The sequence below is a fragment of the Pleurodeles waltl genome, chromosome 3_1, assembly GCF_031143425.1.
Source record: "Pleurodeles waltl isolate 20211129_DDA chromosome 3_1, aPleWal1.hap1.20221129, whole genome shotgun sequence".
In the NCBI taxonomy this organism is placed as follows: domain Eukaryota; kingdom Metazoa; phylum Chordata; class Amphibia; order Caudata; family Salamandridae; genus Pleurodeles; species Pleurodeles waltl.
Window position 1 is genome coordinate 406,616,494 of NC_090440.1, and position 24,271 is coordinate 406,640,764.

General features: G+C 48.7%; 1 protein-coding gene across 1 annotated transcript in view; it reads right to left on the bottom strand.

Moving 5' to 3' along the window:
• Positions 1 to 24,271, bottom strand: part of SERINC4 (serine incorporator 4) — a 251,852-nt gene that overhangs the window by 72,690 nt on the left and 154,891 nt on the right. The window contains exon 8 of the mRNA XM_069222637.1: positions 190 to 316. Within this exon, the coding sequence (XP_069078738.1) occupies positions 190 to 316 (127 nt within the window). The remainder of the gene's footprint in view (positions 1 to 189; positions 317 to 24,271) is intronic.

Consider the following 24,271-nt stretch of genomic DNA (forward strand, 5'->3'; position numbering starts at 1 on the left):
ACAAATGCAGCTCATCTGTATTTGTGTAGCTCGGTCGTTTCCAGGTTCTACTTAAAACAGTATAGCTTTTACCAAAACACTCTCTAGAGTTTAAAGGAATTAGAACAAATACATGCACAATCCCCAAATTAGACCCATATTGCACGCTGACTGACCACGTTAGACTTGCACGTACAGATGCTGACGTACCATGCAAAGAGAACACACGCGTACATGATGGTTGCTCCGATGATCGCCACAGTTGTGTCTTCTGTCTGTAATCCATCCTTGCTCACACTGGGGAAGCAGACTGTCAGGTTTTGCCCATCGTACATCACTATGAAAACAGAAACAGAGAAAAGGCGACAGTGAGGGGTGCAATGAAAGAGCCAATTAACAAGTCACTTTAGCAGGGAGATCATCGAGAAAAACACCTCGACACTGATTATGAGACTTACCTACTGAAACAACAGTGCCTAAAGGTAGAAAAATAATATGGCTGAAGGGCTAATAATGAATGCCATAACAACCCGTGTAGATAACTGCCCAGCACTAGATGCACTCAAGGCAGTCTAGCTTACTGTGGTCGAGCAGGAGGTGTGAAAAAAGGTGGGGAGTAGTAAACCATTACAATTGGAAATAAATAACTGCACCCCACTGAGAACTACAAGTGGATGGATCCCTTGCATTTCATTCTTTCGGTAGCTGTAATTTCCGCGTGAAATACCAGAATGAGAGTCACATAAGTTTGCTGGAGGACTGAAACATTGCAAACCCTTTTTGGACAATTGCAAAAGTCAACTATTTTATGTTAATTGGGAAGAATTTAAAGAAACTCCTTTGATAGGGAACTACGTTCAGACAAAGGGGGTTATTCTAACTTTGGAGGAGGTGTTAATCCGTCCCAAAAGTGACGGAAAAGTGACGGATTTACCATCAGCCGTATTACGAGTCCATTATATCCTATGGAACTCGTAATACGGCTGGTGGTATATCCGTCACTTTACCGTCACTTTTGGGACGGATTAACACTCCTCCAAAGTTAGAATAACCCCCAAAGTTTTCTGTTTTCATTGACTAAACTGTAATTGTATTTGCAATTGAGGTGAATTAATAAGGGAAGATGTGAGATGTTATTGAGACTGGTGGCAGCCCTGCCAACCTCAACCAAGATCTTACAGTGTGAGGAGGAGGCGGGGCCTTGGAGGGGGCGCGACCTCGTGCCAAGAAGCACCTAAGAGGCATTTTTGCCTCTACTCCAACCCCAAAACGCCTCCTCTGAAAAAAAAAAATATATGAAAAAAAAGCTTGCTGCAGCTGTTGCCGATGTCCTGGGGTGTTTTCACACTCATTAATGGACATCAGCAGTTAAAAGCCTCCAAAAACTAGCTGTAAACCACTGTTTACCAGGGTTTTCAGCTCCCGCGTGATACTTGCTTCTTACCAGGTGACCGTGTGATGGGAGCCAATATCATGTGTCACACAGTGGCACCATGTGAGTTGGCAGGTCTTTGGTGGACATGCATTACAGAAAAGAGGGAAGAGTTTGGAATATTATAGCTAAAAAGATAAATAGATAGATAGGTAGATAGATAGATAGATATGTGGCCATACACACATATGTACATTGTGTAAAACTATACCTACACTGTTAATTTCCCCTTCACATTCTACAGATATGTATACCCTTATAAAAAGAAGCATAAGCTGATACTCATACCCACGTTTATATAGGTAATGTTATTTACATAATAAGTCAGAAATATTTTATCATAGTAGAAATAAACATGATGTGTGTTTTTAATATATAAATATACTGCTATACCTTTATAGAAAGCATGAAAACCAATATGCATAGGTACAAGTACATACCCTATAATCATTTTTACAAAATCTGATAAATATGCATTATCATACAAAAAAGCATAAAAACCCATATGCAGAGAGCCATGTACACATTATGTACGTGACATACCTACATACATATATAAAACATTTTTAAAATAAATGTTTTATGTTTTCTTTATCTTTTAATGCATATATACATTTTATATTATTATTCAATGTATAATCTCAAGTATATAGATACATTTACATGTGTGTAGATATATTTACCTGGGCAGGCATGCATGGCCATATAATACGTACATGCATGGATTCTCCTAATCATAAATACATTTTAAATATATGCATTCTCACACATAGATTTACACAATTTTTATTCACACTTCATAGGTACATGCACATGTAAGCAGGCACATCCATATACAAGAGCTGACCCATATTGATGCACACATGAATATGTACACAAAAATAGTTAAATATCCAGATACATATAATTCATGGTAGTACATAAACATATCTACATTATCATGTGTATATTTTATTTTATTTTATTTTAATTCATTTTTTAAACATACCATTCTTTTAATAAATGTGGTCCCAGAGACATATATATGCAAATGCATTCACATATGTATAACCATAAGTCCTCCCTAGACAAAGTACATACTTTATACCTACACATATGTACATACCCATTAAGATTTCTCTCTACATAGACATATATTTATATGTACGAGGGATAAATACATATGCATTGCTATATACATAGTAGAGGTGATGTATTTTTAATTATAATTTATTTTTTATTTAATTTCCATGTATCAATGTACATTGAAGTGTTGTGAGTATTGTAATCACGTAGAGAAGAACCAACTCTTGACTAATCTTCTGAAGTGGGGATTGTTCTCAGTGGATCTTGTTTTTCAGGGAGTTTGACATGTCAGCTCTTGCTGTAGTTTCTCCTGTCTTTTTGCTTCTGCTCTCCTGTTTTTGAGACTGTGCTGCATTTCATTCCCACTGGTCTTAGGACTCTGGGCACTTTACCACTGCTAACCAGTGCTAAAGTAAAAGTGCTCCCTATGTAAATTGCATTGGTGTTTGGTTTCTCCATGATTGACATATTTGATTTACTAGTAAGCCCTTAGTAAATTGCACTATGAGTGCCCAGGGCCTGTAAATCAAATGCTACTACAGGGCCCGCATCACTGATTGTGCCACCCACATAAGTAACCCTGTAAACATGCATCAGACCTTCCACTGCTGTGTATGTTTGTGCAGTTTTAAACTGCAATTTCGACCTGTAAAGTGCAGCCACTTGCCAGGCCCAAATCTTCCCTTTTAATACATGTAAACCACCCCTAAGGTAGGCCCAAGGCAGCACAGTGGGCAGGGTGCAGTGTATTTAAAAGGTCAAACTTGTACTGGTGTGCTTTACATATCCTGATAGTGAATACTACTAATTTCAGTTTTCACTAATGCATGGCCTATCTCTCCCATAGGGTAACCTAGTGATTGCCTTAAAATATATTATAAATGTAATTTACCATTGGGAGCAGAATGATATCTGGAGTTTGGGATCTCTGAACTCACAATTTAAAAATACAACTTTTGGTGAAGTCGGTTTTTGATTTGTAAGTGGCTTTCCTTTGTGTGTGTTGATGGTGGAAGGAGTATGAGTGAGAGGTGGTGGTGGAGCATGAGATTCTAGCTTTATGGCTCTGATCTGTGTGATGGATGGTATATCGGTGAGTGAGTTATATTGGTGTGTATTTTTGGACGGAGTGGTTGGTGTCCTTGTTGCATGTAAATTGTGAGGTACAGAGGGGGCATCTGAATCTTGTGACGGATAATAGGTGGGGGAGTGAGCGATAGTTCTGTCAATTTTTGGACTGAGTGAGTGTTTTTTTTTAATGGACACTGTGAGGTAGAGATGGGTGACAGCTACTTATTGTTGCTTGGCATTCCGTATTTTTGAATCCCATCCATGACTACACCCTACGGGAGGGAGATATGGTTGGAGTGCTGGTATGAATGTGGACTGAGCAGCATCACTTCGAGGTTCAGCATGGTAAAGGGGCTATAATTAATTTTGTTACGTTGTGTATTGTTTTGTGTTGCCCGCCCTTGCTGCTCCATTCCTACGTGGGTCTGCGTAGGAATGTGTTAGCAGAAGCCCACTGATGAAGCAAGCCACAACGAGTGAGAAAGGGCAGTTTTTCAACAGTGGTGCTGTTTCCATAATGGAGTGGCAGCGTGTTTAGCTGGGGTAGGGTGTTTCTACCGCTATTTCCTGTCCTTCTTTGTGAGAGTGGCTATAATTAAGGCCCAAGACATGGGAGGTAATCCTCTTTATGGCTTTCTAAAATATGTACCCTGGCATTTTCGCACAAGGCTACAGGGATGTTTCCAATTGCTAAACAGGATGCACTCGTAGAAGTGGGCGAGCCAATGAAGGCTTGAGAATGGGTCGAGACAGGTATCTTTCTATAACTGAGCCCGATGTCCTGGAGAACTACAGGGTCAAAAGGGAACAGAGCTGATAATTGATTTGCTTCTGCCTCTCCTGCATCCCTCCCATGCATATCACATGATTCTCCAAGCCCTGGCTGGAGGTCCGTGCCACTGGCTATTTCTATTTTCACAATCAAAATTCAAAAAACCCATGGCACTGGCTAGTCCCTCTTCTGCAGCACACACCGTGCTTGGAGAATGACATCATAGTGCAAGTGAGGGATACATGGTAGGTAGAAGGGATATGCTTTGGCACCTTTGTAGGCAGAGGATGCTGTTTGGAGACATTTCAATTAATCCTGGGAGCAAAGGGCAGGTTTGAGAAAAAAGAGAGAGAATAAGAAAGAAAGAGAGACAGAAAGAGAAGGAGGAAGGCAAAGGTTAAGAGAGAGGAATTGGGGCATAGAGAGAGAGAACAAAAAAGGGACAGCAGTGCTTAATGTGAACTGATGGTTGCAGGTGGGGACCACTAGCACTCATTTTTAGGGTCAAGCCTGTAAAAGCATGCACTCTCACTGTTAACAATAAGGGCTTGGAGCCCACTCATGTTGGCTTGCCTGGCACTCTTTTTGGCAGCCTCGTAATTAATCAATGCAGGTTGAGACCTCATTTCCATTCCTCTCTGTGGAGCAGGGACCAAACAATGATTGATTCAACTTAACCAGTGCCCTTCCACTGCTACCTATGTGACTGAGGTACTATTTTGTTCTTTTTAACTTTTAGTGCCATGCAAACAGAAGGAGTGTGACTGACAAAAAAAGTGCCCAGGAGGACAAATAAAAATGCAAAGATTTATTTTCTATAGTTAACATTATTTTATTTTACCAAGCCTTCTTTTCTCACTTTGCACTCATGTTTTATTTTGTTTTTACTTGTGGGCGCTGTTCTCAAAATATAAGGATTATCTTGTTCTAAATATTAGAAAGCAACATTGTTTCTTTCATATGTGTAATTTCTGAAATTATGCTTTCACCCATAATTGTGCAGTATATCCCACTCCACCCCACTCCAACCTTCCCCGCTCCAATCCACACCATTCACCCCACCTCACCGCACACCAATCCATCCCATTCAATCCAATATGCCCCAAACCAATCCAATCCACTCCAAACCAATCCAGTCCACCCCACTCCGGTCCAAACCACTCACCCCAATCCAATCCACTCCAATCCTCCCAACACACCCCACTCCAATCTGACCCACTCCTCTTCACAAACAATCTGGCCCTCTGTCATCCAAAACAATCTGCCCCACTCCAAACTTCCACACACCAATTTGCCCCACTCCAGCCCAAAACAATCTGCCCCACTCCAATCCAAAACAAACTGCACCACTCCAATACAAAGCACTCTGCCCACTCCAATTGTCTGCACTCCAACCTGCCCCACTCCAATCCAAAACAATCTGCCCCACTCCAAACAATCTGCCCCATTCCAATCTGCCCCACTCCAATCCAAATCAATCAGCCCCAATCCAATCCAAAACATTCTGCCCCACTCCAATCTAAATCAATCTGCATCACTCCAATTCGACCAGTCCAATCCAAAACAATCTGGATCGCTCCAATCCAAAACAATCTGCCCCATTACAATCTGCCACACTCTAATCCAAAACAGTCTGCCCCACTCCAATCCAAAACAGTCTGCCTCACTCCAATCCAAAACAATCTGCCCCAGTGCAAAACAATCTGTCCCACTCCAATCTGCCCCACTTCAATCTACAACAATCTGCCTCCCTAGATCCAAAACAACGTGCCCCACTCCAATCCAAAACAATCTGCCCCTGTGCATTCCACAACAAGCCCCACTCCAGTCCAAAACATTCTGCACTGCCCCCATCTATGGCCCTCCAGTCTGCCCCACTCCATTCTGCCTCACACTAGTCCTCTCCACTCCAATCCAGAACCCTACTCCAGTCTGCCCCACTTCATTCTGCCTCACACTAGTCCGCCAAACTCCATTCCAGAACAGTCTGCCCCACTGTAATCCGCCCCACTCCAGTCAGGCCCACTCCAACCCAAATATTTACCCACTCCTTTTCACCCCTCTCCAATATGCCCCACTCCGATCCAAAACAATCTTCCCCGTTCCAATCTATCCCACTCCAATCTGCCCCACTTCAATCCAAACCAGTCTGCCCCACTCCAAACTGCCCCATCCCATTCCAAAACAATCTGCCCACTCCAATTTTCCCCACTTGAATCCAAACAATTGGCCCGACTCCAATCCAACCCACTCCAATCTTCCCCACTCAAATCCAAAACTATCTGCATCACTCTGCCCGATCCAATCCAAAACAATCTGCCCCACTTCAATTTGCCCTACTCCAAACCGCCACACTCCAATGCAACCCAGTGCAATCCACCTCACCCCAATCTACCCACCCCTTCCAAATTCACTCCACTCCAATCCACCATACTCCAATTCACTCCACTCCACAGCAATCCAATCCACCCCAAACCAATCTACCCGATTTCAATCCAATCCACCCAACTCGAGTCCAATCCACCCCACCTCATTTCACTCCACCCCACTCCAATCTAATCCACCCCATCCAGTCCACCCAATCCAATCGACCCCACTCCAATCCACCCTACTCCAATCGAATCCACCCCACTCCTGTCCAGTCCAACCCACCCCTCTAGTCCAGTCCAATCCATCCAGTCCAGTCTAATCCACCCCACTCTAAACCATGTACCCCAATCCAATTTACCCCACACCAGTCCTATCACTCCATTCCAATCCACCCCAAACGAATCCACCACACTCCATTTCAATCCACCCCATATGTTCTAATCCACCTCATCCAGTCCACACACTCCAATCCACTCCACTCCAATCAACCCACTCTACCCCAATCAAAGCCACCCCAATCAACTCCAATCCACCCCACTACCTCAATCCACTCCACTTTATTCCACCCCACTCCAATCTACGCCACTGCATGCTACACCACTGTACGACACTCCACTCTACAACACTGTGCCACTGAACTCTAGTCAACTTTATGATACTCTACTTACCCTACTCTAATATACAACACTCTACTCCAACAAATCCAGTCTACCACACTTGTATACAACATGGCAAAAGCCAAAAGCTCTTGTATAGGTGCGACATATTGGCTTTGCCAATTATTTTTTTGAGGAATGTCACTAATTTCTTTCTCAATAGACTTTGATCGAAAGCAAGAGAGAGAGAAGCATACAAGGATGGAGGAAGGAGAAAAAGAAAGGTGAAAAAAGACTGACAAAGGCTGAAGGTAGAGATGAAAAAGAGCCTGCAAGAGTGAGATAAAGGAGCAAGGAGTACTGATGGTGGATGAAAAGACATCAGATAGAATCAAGACCATGCAACCTTGATATTTGCCCCGCCCTCCCACTCCCCTATAGCCATAGCGCTGAGTCGCAGGTTTTTTTTAGCAAACCTTTGGCCCCAGCACTTATTGTTTTATAAATTAAGCAGTGAATAAGAGAGGGCAGAAAAAAGAGAAATAAAGGGGGAGATAAAGGCGGGAGAAAACGAGAGAACAAAGAGAGAGAGAAAAAACAGATCCATAAAAAAAATAGGAGAGAGCGAGTAACCTAAAAAAAAGAGAGACAGATGGAGGAACAGAGACAGGAAGAGAGGGGCAGAAAGAGATACACAGAGGAGATAGCAAGCTGGAGGGAAAATACATGAAAGCAACAGTGTTTAAATGTCAATTTGTTGCCAGCTTGGCTCGTGCAACCGCTACTCGGCTCTAACTCGGTCGTCCCCATTAATTCCCTGGCTTGCCCACCTCTCTCCATGCATAGTTTGCAAGCACTGTCTGTGCCTGAAGCACAAGACAGTTTATGACCAAAGGTGGGAACCTCGCAGAAACCAAGAAGTCACCGATATGGCGGCTGGTTCCATCTCAGATTTCATATACTTAGGGGTGGCCACCCTAAACGGTAGGAAGACCTTTCCCATATCAGACCACTAACCCAGGAAGTCCTTAACACCCCGTGCGCAGGCACTAACAAACAAACTGAAAACAAAGACTGCGGAGAGTTCATGAAGCGAGAGAGGAGATGCACATTACGGCACACAAACAATGACGAGGGATGCCCCACTGACAAAAACAAGCGAAGAAACCAAAGGGCAGTGGGGTGAATTACAAGCTCTGGTTACTTGGAAAAGCAAAAACATGTGAACAATGGTTAGAATGAAAAGAACATCTTATTAAACAACGATTAAAACGCAAAGGTCAAACTTTTCCCAAGCTACGTGCTGTGAACCCTTTAGGAACCTACAGTCAATGCTTCCATCTTGTGGGCAGCTATGAAAACTGCAGAAATCGTCAGCAGCTTAGGTTTTTATACCCACCATGTCTGATATAGGCTTGCTTAGTTTTGTTCACAACTGGTTTAAGCTTGTTATGGGCAACTGATTAGTTTAATTGTAGTTTATTTATCTGAGAGGTTGTGAACCAAAATTTACTGCAATGGAAGGGGCTGGTTTGATCAAGGGTCTAAACAAATGCAGAGGCCTAAGAAATTTCTTAGGAGTCTGCCGGGACGTCGGCCAAACACATGACTGCCTAGTCTCAACTCCACCTCACGCCTCTTTTTTCCACTCCCCAGAGGCATAACGAAACTTGAGGGGGGCTCCCTGCAAAGTACATAGAGGGGCCCCCTCCCTTACCCTGTCAGGAGCTCTCAGGCCAGAAGACCATTGCCCGTGCACAGTGTACAGTGAAGAGGGGTCCCCATGGAGCTCGGGAGCCCTCCTGCACCTGGGGACTGCGGGGGCTATTGTTATGCCAGTACCACCACCTTACACTTTCCATTTCGTATATTTGTTTTCTATCTTCTTTCTTCATTCTCTGTCCTTCTCGCTCTCGCTCTAAGTCAGTGCTCCCAATTTTTTTTTAGAACCATGACCCACTTTTTAGTATGACAAACTTTCACGGCCAACCTAGCTTTACTTTATTGGACATGAGACGGGCGATTTTTCAATGTAATAAAGCATCATGTGGTAGCACATTGTTATTTGCAGACAGCAAATTTTCCATTGAAATGGTCACTAAATTTGCACAGACATACAGTTTTACCGATAAAACTATACTGCACACAAATGATAATGTGTGAAAATTGGATTTAGTGACTTTATTATTTGTGCATCGCTAAATAAAGTGTCTTAATTCGTTCTTATCCTACTAAATGAAATCTTTGTTTCCATAACACTTCAGAATTACACAAAATGTACTTTGTATTGCTTTCCTAACTACTGAATGTGTATAGTTAATTTACAGGCATTTATATTTTCTTGTGTTAGAAAAATGACATCCTCTAGCTTTCCTTTCACACTTCATCTACTCCAGCAAGACTGTCATTTAATTCACTTACAATTTTTTTTCTCTGACTGCAAAGTGAGAATAGTTTGTAAAATCCAGTCCTGTGTTAAAAATAAGCAACAGAAGGCACAAACTGACATTTGCCCTCTGTCTTAGAAGCTCAGGAAATGTGACACGATAAATACCGAATTTAAAGATATCTTTATTTATTGCCTGGAGTTTGGTGAACGACCAAAAATCGACTTGGGACCCAACCTCAGTTTGGAAAACACTGCTCTAGATCATAAAAAATAAGACACGGCTCCAAAAACTGAGTGCCGATGTCCACCACTTGACACCACCTGCAGAAATTAAGCATGGCTAGGCCCAGCAAGCTCGAGGTCAGGTCTCTAGCCAGATTGGGCGATGTAATTCTGCGCAAATACTGCCTTCAAAAGACAAGACATTGTCCTGCCTTTTGGCCAAGGATGCTTTCACCAGCTAGAGCAAACATTTCTACAAAAAGTGGCAAATCTCACACCATTGCCATGGAAGAGGCAGTGGAAACTCGTTGTTTGCTTTAAAATACTTTTATTAGCATTTTAACAATGACAGACATACCAGAGCAGCATGCGTAAAACACTTTGGCCCAAATTTAAGAAAAGTTAGCACCGCCTCTGCACCAATTTATTTCTTTTTTTTGCAAAAACAGCGCTAATCCAGCCCCATCTTTATATAGTGTCGCTAGGGCAAGTCTAGCGACACATTTCCTGACTTTGCATCATTTTATTTAGAGTGCCTTCTCACCTTGCGTCGTTTAACAACAATGATATGCAAGGAAGGCGTTCCCTCCTAAAAAATTACGCTAGATTGCTAGCGCAATATCTACAAGTCGACGGAAAAACAATGCACGCCTAAGATCGGGAACAAAAAATGATGCTAATTCCAATGAGCGTAAAAAATGTAATACCTGGTCAGACTAGAAGTTAAAAAGAGGCCCAGCCACAACTACATAAGGAAAGCAGACAGAAAGAACCCTGGCAAGGAACTGGACAACATGGACCTGTTACTCCTACAGCTTGGTACCCAGAGAAGATGACAGCGACGCCGCCAAGTGCCACCAGTACCACTGCAGCAACCTCAACCGCCATCGCTGCAGCCACAAAGGCAGCGCAGAAGGAGGGAGAGAATATTCCACACACGTGCATCCATCCTTGGCCTCTGGGACGAAGAGGTCAACAGACTGTAGTGTCTCAAGCAGGAGTCCATCGTATGGCTGCTCCACCATATTGCTCCTGACATCACACCAAGAGTGGAAAGTCCTACAACCATACCACCCATGATCAGTCTCCTGGCCTTCCTCTACATGCTGGTCTCTGGATCATATCAGACCACTGCAGAACAAGTGGGTGGGATATCACAACCATCCCTTTCAGCCTTCCTTTCTCTGGTCCTGGATGCCATCACCCGCCTCACACCCCACCACACCTGGTTCCCCAACACCCAGCAACTGCAGCAGGAGACCCAAGAAGGATTCTATCAAATTTCTGGGTTTCTGCATGTGCTGGGTATAATGAACTACACACATATCCAACTTGTCCCTCCTGCTGCAACAGAACACCTCTTCAGGAACAGGATACACACACACTCTGTTAATGTGCAGGCCATTTTGGACCATCATGGAATATTTACCAACATCCTTGTTAAATATCCAGGCAGCGTCCATGATGCCTACATCTTCAGACACTCAACAATTAATCAATGCTTCCAGGATGGACAATATGGCAATGGCCTACTTGTAGGTAAGCCAGCTTACACTTCATAACACAGACAACACACTAAACATGTGTGAGAAACAATGTATACACCACACTAAACACACATGGACAGGGAAACAAAGATGTTTGGACAATAACACATATGCCACATTCCTCACTACCCCACACTTTATGCACATCACCTTCACATATGCCGATATGTACAAGTTCTTAGCACCACCTGACTGACACTTTACATAACGGACTGGTGGAGCAACGTATCCTTTGCATTCAAAAGCTGGGGTCAAACCACATGTGTTCACATGTTTTATACAAAATACAGAATCTTCACACAGAACACTAAACATGGAAGGGCTCAGCTATGTGTTTTGCATTGGCCATGCCATCGTCAAACAACTCGCATATTGGCACAGCCCCACATTTACCATGCTGTAGAAACCTGAGGTAGCACCGACAATTGATGTCACCCTATTGGTGGCATCACCATCTATATATCATCAAAATATACCTGATATACTCATTGTGTTCACCTTTCCCTTGTGTAGTGCATAGTGCAGCACACATTAAAATAGATCATCACCATTATTGATAGATAATGTGTAGGAATGGACACCTCACAGCACACCAACAATCATACCCGTAAATCCCACATCTCCCTAACATGATACAAGGGTGCCAACAGTGGACTGCGTCAATTCAACTACTGCCAGTGCACTGGTGGAGGCCAGTAACACAATATTAAGAAGGCATGGGACTTTGCATGGCTGGATAGGTGATGCAGGGCAGTGCAGAAAAGCACCTCTTGCCCTGTCCTATACCACAGGTGCCTGGAAGCTCGTTCCATACATCACAATACATCACATACAACTGTGCCACACTGTGCATATGAACCACATGCACATAGGCAGGCTTGCCAGCAATTGGCAACAACACGTTGTGCAAGGGAGGTATTTCAAGGTCAAGGGGGTGGAATTCACAAGCAGCACACAGCACACAAAATAGTTACAAATTTAGCAAACATCACTCTTCTGCAGGTCTAAAGTAATGGGGCAAATATAGACAACACCACACAAATTATTCATGGGTGAACTGTCAGACCAGAAATTAATCAACAATCACCAGGTCCCTGAGGCACAACCCAGACTGGAAAATGCGCCACCACACACCAATACAACCATGCATTCAAACAGCGACACACACACAATACTAGATGCAAGTCTCAATCACCATTCTACTGAAAACAAATATGTGCCATGGCACATAGCAATTAACAAATATGCATGTCTGACACATTTTCAAACATTCCATTGCAGCGGACCAAGGATACAGCATCCAGCCATGGGTCATGGCCCCATATGAAAATCCACAAACTGATGCTGAGCGGGCTTACGATGAAGCACACAAAAGGACCAGGAATGTGGTGGAGAGGACATTTGGCCTGCTGAAATCCATGTTCAGGTGCCTGTTACCTTTTGTGTGCAAATTAATACTTGTCTGTGCAATTTTGCACAACATCTGTGATGAACAGGTAGATGTCTCCAGTGAGGAGGAAGAGGACAATTATGTACAACAGGAGGATGGGGAACAACCAAACACTGCTGATGGAGCACACAGAAGACACCAAGTTGTGCACAATCTTTTCACATAGAGACTGTACTCCAAGCATCAATAAATAAAAATTGTAAATAAATCACTTTAACTCTGATCTATCATGGCGTACTTCTTCTCACTCTCACATACCTGTTTCACTCGCCCATATCTCAGAGAGCATGACTAAACCACAACAGATGTAAATAACTTAGGAACATAGCAAGGAACTAAACACAAATAAAAACAATGCACTACCACATGAATGTGTGGATGAAATGTAGGCATTGTCTGTAGCACTAACAATTTACATTGTCACACACACATCACACAAGTGTGTTGGCCTGACATATGCCTGCAGCAATCCGGGAAAAACATGTGAAGACTGCTGTACCAATATATGGCGTAGGTAAGAAAAGATTAGCAAAAACCTACAACGACAGGTTTGTGTCTGTTATGTAACCAAGCAATGACTGAATGTCACTATCACAGGTGATAACTGAAAACATATTCCTCAGTGGTACTCACATGTTTGACCAAGAAAGTAACATACAATGACCAAAACACCTAAATATTTAGATCAGTCACACTCAATCCAGTCTGGAATGTGCACGTAAGTCAAGCAATGTCTAAACAAGCCTGAGATCCTTGCCAAATTGCACGTGTAATGAAGGACACAGATAGGTTGAATGTCGCATCTTCTTTACTCGTTGCTGTCATGAGTAATCACCCAATCTAAATACACTCATAGTGAATGTGACAAAGGTTGTAGAATGCAGATGTGAGTGCGTGTCCATGTAGAATAAACTATATGGAAGGACAGCTGAGAGGCTCCCTTACTTCACTTTGAGATCCAATATGTGGAGGTCACTCAGACACTACACAAATGCTGTGGCTAGTGCTCTGTAATGTGTGGGGGTCAGTCATGTGATCTTTCAAAGCCTGGAAATTGAACGGGAAATATTGCTTAGATTGTAGAAGAAGCTATGCCAATCTACAAAATTCACAAGTCTGACTTAGTATGCTACGCATGAATGAAGGGACATTGTTGATGAAGAAGATGGGTACTAAGGGTAATCTGCATAAATTTTGCCAGCAATATTGAACTAGAAGCATACCTGACAAAATATGCCATCAATGTGTGGGAAGGAACACACATGGACTTAAACTCACTGTACAACACAACAATATTTCCATGTAACACCGGGCACATATTCACAGAGATTGTGTAGGTCTGTACATATTCCAGTCACAGTGGCAGCAACTACAGCTATGTGCTTGGCCAGCACAAACAAGTGTGACAGAAGCAAGTGACAAATGACAGTATCTGTAGCCTTGGTCTGCAGATATGACCCAGTTCCACAATCTATCAATGAACTGACCAAGCATCCAAGGAATAATCTCACCTATGTATGCCAAGTCATGTCAAATCATAGCAAATGCTAAGGCATGTCCAACACAAAGAAGCTGTAAGTCCCTAGTAAATAATAGGGCAAGCCTGACATCAACAACCTCAAAGTCAACAAAACATAGTTGGCCATGGGACCGCAAATGTGCAGATGTATGTATGCAGGTGACTGTGCATTGCAGTGCTGATGACTGATTTTGGGGATGCCCCCCCACATAAGAGGCTACAGCGATTCATGACACAGTCAGGGGCCTGCTGCCTGTGCACTGTACAGTGACCTGTGCTGAGGTGACCACATACAACCTGTGTCAATACATGCAACAATGGGCCTGTGTGGGCATACAGAGTGCCACTGGAGCACTGATGACTAGGGTGCCATCTCTGCCTGAGAGCAGCCTGTCATGCAGATTGTATGCTAACAGTGAAATCTGGCTATGAAAAAAGTGTGAGTCATTGTACATTCCAAGCGTATGTGCTAATCACATAGGGGGTCATTCTGACCTCGGCGGTAAAAGTCGCTTACCGCCGGCCAGAAGGCCGCCATAACACCGCCGAGGCCGGGGTAAACCGCCACGGTCATTCTGACCCGCAACTGGCAAACCGCCAAAAACCCGACATCCACAATATTCCGCCACACCAAAGGTCAGCGGGAAACTGGCGATGACCAAACCTCCACCGTCACGCCAACAGAAATACGCCCATGCCATTCCGACCCACAAATCCCCGCAGCGGTCTTTCAACCGCGGTATTCCATTGGCGGTACACACCGCCGCGCTCAAAATACACACACCTTTACAAAACACATCCACATTGGATATTTCAAAATACACACACCTGAGACACATACACACACCACTCCCACACACCCAATCCAGTATAAAACACACACCCACATCACCCACAAACCCCTACGACCACAAATGCGAGTGAAGGACAGAGAGAGAGAGCACAGCATAGAGTACACCATCACACAGAGGCAAATCACAACATCACCCACACACTTTCCACGCACAAAACACCATACACCACCACACTCACCACACTCTACAACACATACACCACCCCTCACCTCATCCACACCACCCCATGGCACCCCAAAGACACCCCAGGTTCTCTGACGCAGAACTCAGGGTCATGGTGGAGGAAATAGTACGTGTAGAGCGCCAGCTCTTCGGGGCACAGGTGCAGCACACCACCATTGCCAGGAAGATGGAGCTATGGAGCAGAATAGTGGACAGGGTCAACGCTGTGGGACAGCATCCACGCAATCGGGACGACATCAGGAAGCAGTGGAACGACCTATGGGGGAAGGTGCGTTCCATGGTATCAAGGCACAACATTGCGGTGCAGAAGACTGGCGGCGGACCCCCACCTACTCCCCCAGAATTCACAGCATGGGAGGAGGAAGTCTTGCACATCCTGCATCCTGAGGGCCTCGCAGGAGTAGGCAGAGGAATGGACTCTGGTAAGGCAAATCTTCACTACTTCATTCCCCCACCCCACCTGCATGCCAAATCATACCCCCACCCTCACCCCCACCCCCATCACACCAACTCCTTGCTAATGGCTCACCATCACAACCCACCCATCCCAAAACCCAGCCCTGCATGCCTCCCCAAAGCATGGACACCCATCCCCAAAGCATGCCCACTGCACACACCCATCACCCCCACAAGCCACCGTCACAAAAGCCCCCACAAGGGAATGCCAGCACTGGGGGACACGGCCACCCACCCATTACACGAAATGCCACACACAGAAGCAATAACCATACTCTTATACCCCTGCAGGACGCGAACGCCACCACACCGCCACGGAGGGTCCAGAGATGTCCATCCCACCCCCAGAAGAGGCCCCCAGTGATGACAGCAGCTCTGTCTCCCTGGACCCTGATGACCAGCCCGGCCCATCGGGGACCTCGGGACAGTCGGTTCCCCACAGACAGCCACAGGCTACATCAGACCTAACCCCCTCTGGGAACACCAGCACAGCTCCCACCCAGCGGGCCCATGCCTCTGTCTCCAGGACACGTCAATCAGCGGTGTGTCCACCACTACAGGGCACCCAGGTTGACCCACCACCCCAACAACAACAGGGACCTGGGGGTAGTGGTAGTGGGCACACCGCCCAGGGGACAGAGGCCCAGGGAAACAGGGGAACTGGGAGGGCTGCTGTGCGACAGGGGGGGGACAGGCCCAGGGAACCGACTCTCCAAGAGGCCCTCTCCTCCATCATGGGAGCATACCACCGCTCCCAGGAGACGATGGCTACGGTACTGGCCAGGTTCCAGGAGATCCAGGTCATGCAGGAGCAACAGTACATGGGGTTCCGAGAGGAACTGAGGAACATTAGTTCCGCAATGGGGACCATCGTCGTGGCCCTAACCCAGATAGTCACCACATTGCGGGACCATGTGGCACCACAAAGGGCCCCTGTCACTAGCCTGGACCAGGAACAGCCTACCACCTCCGCCGGCGCTAGTGGACAGGAGGCCCCCACACAACGACGGGCCACCAGAACCCCACCTCCTGCAGAAGAAGAACCACCCCGCAAGCGGAACCTGAGATCTCACAAGAAGACAGAGTAGGATTGCAAGACCCCCGCCAGCAAACGATACCTCCTGATGTCATCCCACTGTCCCACATTGTCACCCTGTCCAACCTTGAACTGCCCCTGCTCCATCCTTCCACAGGCATATGGACAATGCACCTGTGCGACTGAGAACTGGACTCTGCCATGGACATTACTCCACCATCACCCATCCCCGTTTTACAATCATGTTCCATAAATTTAGCACTTGAATTAAATCACTTTTTGCACTACAAAATCTGGAGTCTGCTTGTAATTTGAACAAATGTATTAGACATAATGGTGCCAAAATGTTCAATTACATTGTGATGACAACATACCACTGTCACACAGCTGTAGTACATGGGCAAACAAAGCAGAGGTCACGGAGTGGGGCCCACAGCTCTGAAAACGGAAGGGAAAGTCACAACTCAGTTAACAGGAACTGGGGGGAAACTCAGACAGTAGAGAGGCAGGAGACTTTAAGTAAATGTAAAATGGCGTGGTTGATTCGTACCTGTGTGCTACTGAAAATACTGTTGTATCACTGTGTCCCTGTTGTCTGTGTCGTCCCCGTCGTCCTCCTCTTCACTCTCCACAGGCTCCACAGCTGCTACAACACCACCATCTGGACCATCCTCCTGCAGGAAAGGCACCTGGCGTCGCAAAGCCAGGTTGTGAAGCATACAGCAGGCCACGATGATATGGCACACCTTCTTTGGTGAGTACATTAGGGATCCCCCTGTCATATGCAGGCACCTAAACCTGGCCTTCAGGAGGCCGAAGGTTCTTTCTATAATCCTCCTAGTTCGCCCATGGGCCTCATTGTAGCGTTCCTCTGCCCTTGTCCTGGGATTCCTCACTGGGGTAAGTAGCCACGACAGGTTGGGGTAACCAGAGTCACCTATTAGCCACACACGGTGTCTCTGTAGCTGTTCCATCACATAAGGGATGCTGCTATTTCGCATGATGTACGCGTCATGCACTGACCCAGGGAACTTGGCATTTACATGGGAGATGTACTGGTCAGCCAAACAGACCACCTGGACATTCATAGAATGATAACTTTTTCTGTTCCTGTACACCTGCTCACTGCCACTGGGGGGAACCAAGGCCACATGTGTCCCATCAATGGCCCCAATGATGTTGGGGATATGTCCAAGGGCATAGAAATCACCCTTCACTGTAGTCAAATCGGCCACCTCAGGGAAAACAATGTAGCTCCGCATGTGTTTCATCAGGGCAGACAACACTCTGGACAAAACCTTAGAAAACATAGGCTGAGACATCCCAGATGATATGGCCACTGTTGTTTGGAATGATCCACTTGCCAAAAAATGGAGTACTGACAGAACCTGCACCAGAGGGGGAATCCCTGTGGGTTGGCGAATGGGGGACATCAGGTCTGGCTCCAGCTGGGCACACAGTTCATGTATAGTGGCTCGGTCAAGTCTGTATGTCAGTATGACATGTCGTTCTTCCATTGTCGACAGGTCCACCAGCGGTCTGTACACGGGAGGATTCCTCCATCTCCTCGCAAGTCCTAGCGGACGGTGCCTCGAAGGACAACATGGAGCACAGAGTCAAGCAACCCACAGGTACGTAACCACAGCTTGCACAGTACACGATTCGCTATGCATTGAATGGCTTGTATGAGTGGCAATGCAAGGCCTAGGCCTGTGTGACGCCGTAGAAATTCAGCCATGTGGGCCCTTGAAATGGCGGCTGCCTGACCTGTGAAGTGTGACAATGGGATGTGAGGTCAATGCGCTGGCGTGGCACACCGTGGCGGTACGCGGTCGAAGACCGTGGCGCAAAGCAGTATTGGTTAACATAGAACCCTATGGGTCTCAGGAGCCAATGACGATGTGCGCCGGCGGTCGCGGTACACACCGCCGCGGTACGCACCGCCGCGGGCGTGACCGCCATTTTCTATCTGCTTAATCACTCGAGACCTGATCATCCACAGGAGAGGACCTATACTGCAAGTGCTGCTGTGAACTCGGTCTGGAAGAGACAATGGCTGCTGCGACTGGGGAAAGGGCCCCTGCCTTCACATCTGAGGAATTGGATAAACTCGTTGATGGGGTCCTCCCCCGGTATGCGCTACTCTACGGTCCTCCAGACCAACAGGTAAGTACACTGGGAGCACGTAGTATGGGCTATGCCTGTGTTGAGTGGGGTGGATGTAAGATGGTGGGGAGGGGAGCGTATGAGGATAGCAACGCACGACAGATGAGAGCATGTGCCACATGGCAAGGTTGGGGAGGGGGGGCCACTCACATCGACCATGCAGAAAAGTGATGATATTTCTTTTTCCACCCTGTCCATGTCACATAGGTCAGCGCCCATCAGAAGATCGACATTTGGCGTGCCATCGCCAAGGACGTCCTGGCCCTGGGGGTCCACAACAGACGGGGCACCCACTGCCGCAAGAGGTGGGAGGACATCTGCCGCGGGAGCAGAAAGACCGCCGAGGCTCTGCTGGGGATGGCCTCCCAACGTAGGAGGGGTGCCAGTCGTCAATTGTCCCCCCTGATGTCCCGGATCCTGGCGGTGGCCTACCCCGATTTGGATGGGCGCGTGAGGACATCACAGCTTACACAAGGGGGTGAGTATCAGCACATTCTGCTATATTAGCGCACAGTGGAGGCGTCTGGGTGGGGGAGGAGGGCTGTGGCTATCTCTAGGCCAGGGCGGTTTCTGTAGGCTAGGCCCCTGCGTTAGACATGGCCCTGTGCCCCCGCCCCCCACCTCTGTAGGGTGCTAAGTACAGCTATCCATGGCCCGGGCTCACCTATGTGTGCATTTGTCGTCCATAGACTTGTAGGCCAAGTCACAATAATTGAGTAGTGTACCCCGAGTGCGTGGCGTAGTGCAGGGGGCTTCTGTGTCTGTCCTCTCCGGCAACGGTGCCGCCAATGCATGCACTCAACATGTCTTTCTTTCTTCTCTCCCCCCCTTATTTTTTGTTTTTCCTGCTCATGTGTGCATTAGCATCATCAGGCGGAGGAGAAGTGGCATCGGCGCACGAGGGAGCTGCATCTCACATGGGCCCGGAGGGCCCTGCAACTGACTCGGACTTAACCAGTGAGACGGAGGGCGAGGGGGGCTCCACAACGGGGACCCGTGGAGACGTCAGCGACACCGACACGTCCTCGGAAGGGAGCTCCCTTGTGGTGGCGGCACCATCCGTGCCCACCGCAAAAACAGGTACAGCCGCCACCCAGCGCACCAGCTCCGCCCTCCCATCAGCCCCTCAGCTTTCGCCCCGTGCCCGCTCGGCCAGGAAGCCGGCCATCTCCTTCGCCCCTGGCACCTCAGGTCCTGCCCCAGTTACCCCTGCTGCCCTCAGTGAGGAGGTCATTGACCTCCTCCGGACGCTCATTGTTGGGCAGTCTACCCTTTTGAATGCCATCCAGGGGGTGGAAAGGGAGGTGCATCGGAGCAATGCATACCTGGAGGGCATTCATTCGGGTCAGGCTGCCCATCAGCGATCGTTCAACGCTCTGGCCTCAGCACTGACGGCAGCAATTGTCCCTGTGTCTAGCCTCCCCCCTCCAACTTCCTCAACCCAGTCCCACTCCCCTGTTCCTCTGCCTATCCCAGACACACCTACTGACCAGCCTGCACGCACATCAACACCCAAGGGCAGCTCATCCAGACATAAGCACCACAGATCACACAAGCATTCACCCAAGCAACATCCACATGCAGACACAGCAACACCCACTGCCTCCACTGTGTCCCCCTCCTCCTCGTCTCCCTCCTCCCTCCCTGTGACATCTCCACTCACACCTGCATGCACACCACCATCAGCCAGTACGTCCATCACCACCACACCCACCAGAACAGTCCGCACACGTGCAGTCACCACCCCCACTACCATTTACACGTCCCCTGTGTCCCCTCCCAGTGTGTCTGTCACCCCCTCTTCCAAACCACACAAACGCAGGCAGCCACCCACCCAACAGCCATCCACCTCACGACAGCCTCCGTCACAAGCACCTTCACCCAAAGACAGCACACTTGACTCTCCTACAACCACATCCTCTTCCTCCACTCCCATACCCACTACAACTACCCGTCCCTGTCTTTCTAAATTGATTTTCCTTTCCAACCTTGACCTCTTTCCAACAACTGACCCACCCCCTCCATCTCGTAAGAGTCCAACCAGCACCTCAGCCACCACAAGCCCTGCACCTACTAGGACCATCGTTCAGGGCTATTGGAGTCCACCAGCTCCTAGGGCAGGAACATCGGCCAGCAGCAAGGGGACAGCCAGCCCACCCCCTGGGAAAAGAAGCAAAAAAGTGAAGGGCCGGCGCCACAGGCCTGAGACGGCTGCCCCCAAGGACACCAGCCTTGCACCGTCACCTGGCCCATCCACCAAGGGAGGCAAGGGCCCCAGAGATTCGTCCAAGGAGGGCAAGGGCCCCAGAGATACTTCCAAGGGAGGCAAGGGCCCCAGAGATACTTCCAAGGGAGGCAAGGGCCCCAGAGATTCGTCCAAGGAGGGCAAGGGCCCCAGAGATACTTCCAAGGGAGGCAAGGGCCCCAGAGATTTGTCCAAGGAGGGCAAGGGCAGCAGGGCAAAGAAGTCCGGCAGCAGGCGAGCTGCCCAGGAGGGCCCCACCAGCCCCATTTGGGGTGTGACGGTGGACACCCACGGGCCCAGGAGTCCAACACAGGAGGGCCCCGCAAGCGATAGGTCGGATGGCGACTGAGCGGGAATGATTGCCCAGATCTGGTTCCCTAGGAACACAAGACAAGCACCGCTGAACAGGGCCCCGCCGTGAGAAGAACTGCTGAACAGGGCCCCGCCGTGAGAAGAACCGCTGAACAGGGCCCCGCCGTGAGAAGAACCGCTGAACAGGGCCCCGCCAAGAGAAGCACCGCTGAACAGGGCCCCGCCGTGAGAAGAACCGCTGAACAGGGCCCCGCCGTGAGAAGAACCGCTGAACAGGGCCCCGCCAAGAGAAGCACCGCTGAACAGGGCCCCGCCAAGAGAAGCACCGCTGAACAGGGCCCCACCGTGAGAAGAACCGCTGAACAGGGCCCCGCCGTGAGAAGAACCGCTGAGCAGGGCCCCGCCGTGAGAAGAACCGCTGAACAGGGCCCTGCCGTCTCTGCACCGCTCCGCTGGGCCCTTCCTGTCAAGCACCGCTCCGCTGGGGCCTTCCTCTCAAGCACCGCTCCGCTGGGCCCCGCCGTCTCTGCACTGCTCCACTGGGCCCTTCCTGTCAAGCACCGCTCCGCTGGGGCCTTCCTCTCAAGCACCGCTCCGCTGTGCCCCGCCGTCTCTGCACCGCTCCGCTGGGCCCTTCCTGTCAAGCACCGCTCCGCTGGGCCCTTCATCTCAAGCACCGCTCCGCTGGGCCCCGCCGTCTCTGCACCGCTCCGCTGGGCCCTTCCTGTCAAGCACCGCTCCGCTGGGGCCTTCCTCTCAAGCACCGCTCCGCTGTGCCCCGCCGTCTCTGCACCGCTCCGCTGGGCCCTTCCTGTCAAGCACTGCTCCGCTGGGCCCTTCCTCTCAAGCACCGCTCCGCTGGGGCCTTCCTCTCAAGCACCGCTCCGCTGGGGCCTTCCTCTCAAGCACCGCTCCGCTGGGCCCTGCCGTCTCTGCACCGCTCCGCTGGGCCCTTCCTGTCAAGCACCGCTCCGCTGGGCCCTTCATCTCAAGCACCGCTCCGCTGGGCCCCGCCGTCTCTGCACCGCTCCGCTGGGCCCTTCCTGTCAAGCACCGCTCCGCTGGGCCCTTCCTGTCAAGCACCGCTCCGCTGGGCCCTTCATCTCAAGCACCGCTCCGCTGGGCCCTTCCTCTCAAGCACCGCTCCGCTGGGGCCTTCATCTCAAGCACCGCTGGCCCATTGGCAGGGCCAGATCTGTGTCGGGCAGGGCTTCACGAAGCACTCTGGGCACCATGCCTCCTCCATAACCAGTGGAGTCTGTAATCCACTAGATGGACTGTGGCTTTGCACTCCCCAGGATGGTACAGTGGGCAATCCACCCACTGAAAAGACTTGTGAGACTGTGGCTTTGCACTCCCCAGGATGGTACAGTGGGCAATCCACCCACTGTAGAGACTTGTGAGACTGTGGCTTTGCACTCCCCAGGATGGTACAGTGGGCAATCCACCCACTGAAAAGACTTGTGAGACTGTGGCTTTGCACTCCCCAGGATGGTACAGTCGGCAATCCACCCACTGTAGAGACTTGTGAGACTGTGGCTTTGCACTCCCCAGGATGGTACAGTGGGCAATCCACCCACTGTAGAGACTTGTGAGACTGTGGCTTTGCACTCCCCAGGATGGTACAGTGGGCATGGAGGCCCCTCGTGGATCTGGTGTCGTGGACTCATGTGGCTGAGGTGCCCCCCCTTCCCTTCCCCCTGAGGTGCCTGTGGTTTTATTATCTGATGCCCCAGCAGTGTTCTCTCCAATGGAATCGGGTTTCGTGTGTGGGCTTTGCCCATGTATTTATGCACATTGGCCCACGGACAATGGCATGTAGCCAATATGTGCCGGACTTTTGGACTATGTTCATATTCTTCATGTTGTGATTTATTTGTTTTAATAATCTAATATTTCACTTCAGTTCAAATATGCTTTAATATACTTTGATTTTAATGATCATTTTATTTTGTCTTTGAATTATTCCAGGGGGTTTGGGGGGTGTAAATCTGACTTGTTGCTCTGCATTGGTGTGTGGGGATTTGGGGGGGGGAGGGGGTGTCACGTATGTGTGTGCCCGTAATCTTTTCTCCTCCCCCCTCCCCTGTGTCGTAGGTGCAGTACTCACCGTTGTCTCCTGCGGCGGTTAGAGGAGCAGGTAGACAATCGCTGGTAGGATGTTTAATTCGGGTTCCATGCTGTCCAGATTCCTCGTGGAGTGTATATAGGTGAGCGTTTTCCCGTTCGTGATCTGTTTCCGCCGTGTTTTTATCGGCGGGGCTCCCGCCCCGGAAAAGGTGGCGGATTGGTGGGTCGTGATAGGGTGGGCGGTACATTGTCTGCCACCTGTCTGTTGGCGGTGACCGCCACGCTGTTTGTTTGCCCCGCTGTGGCGGTCGGAGTGTTAAAGTGGCGGGCTGTGTTGGCGGTTCCCGCCAGGGTCAGAATTCCATTTTTTTGACCGCCTGCATGTTGGCGGGTTGGCAGCCGCTTTAACACCGACCGCCAGGGTCGGAATGACCCCCATAATTCCTAATGGTTAGCACATATGTCCCACCTAGGTGGACCAGCCTTGGTGCATTCTATTTGCGTATGGGCAAAAGAGAACAATTTACATATGAAAAT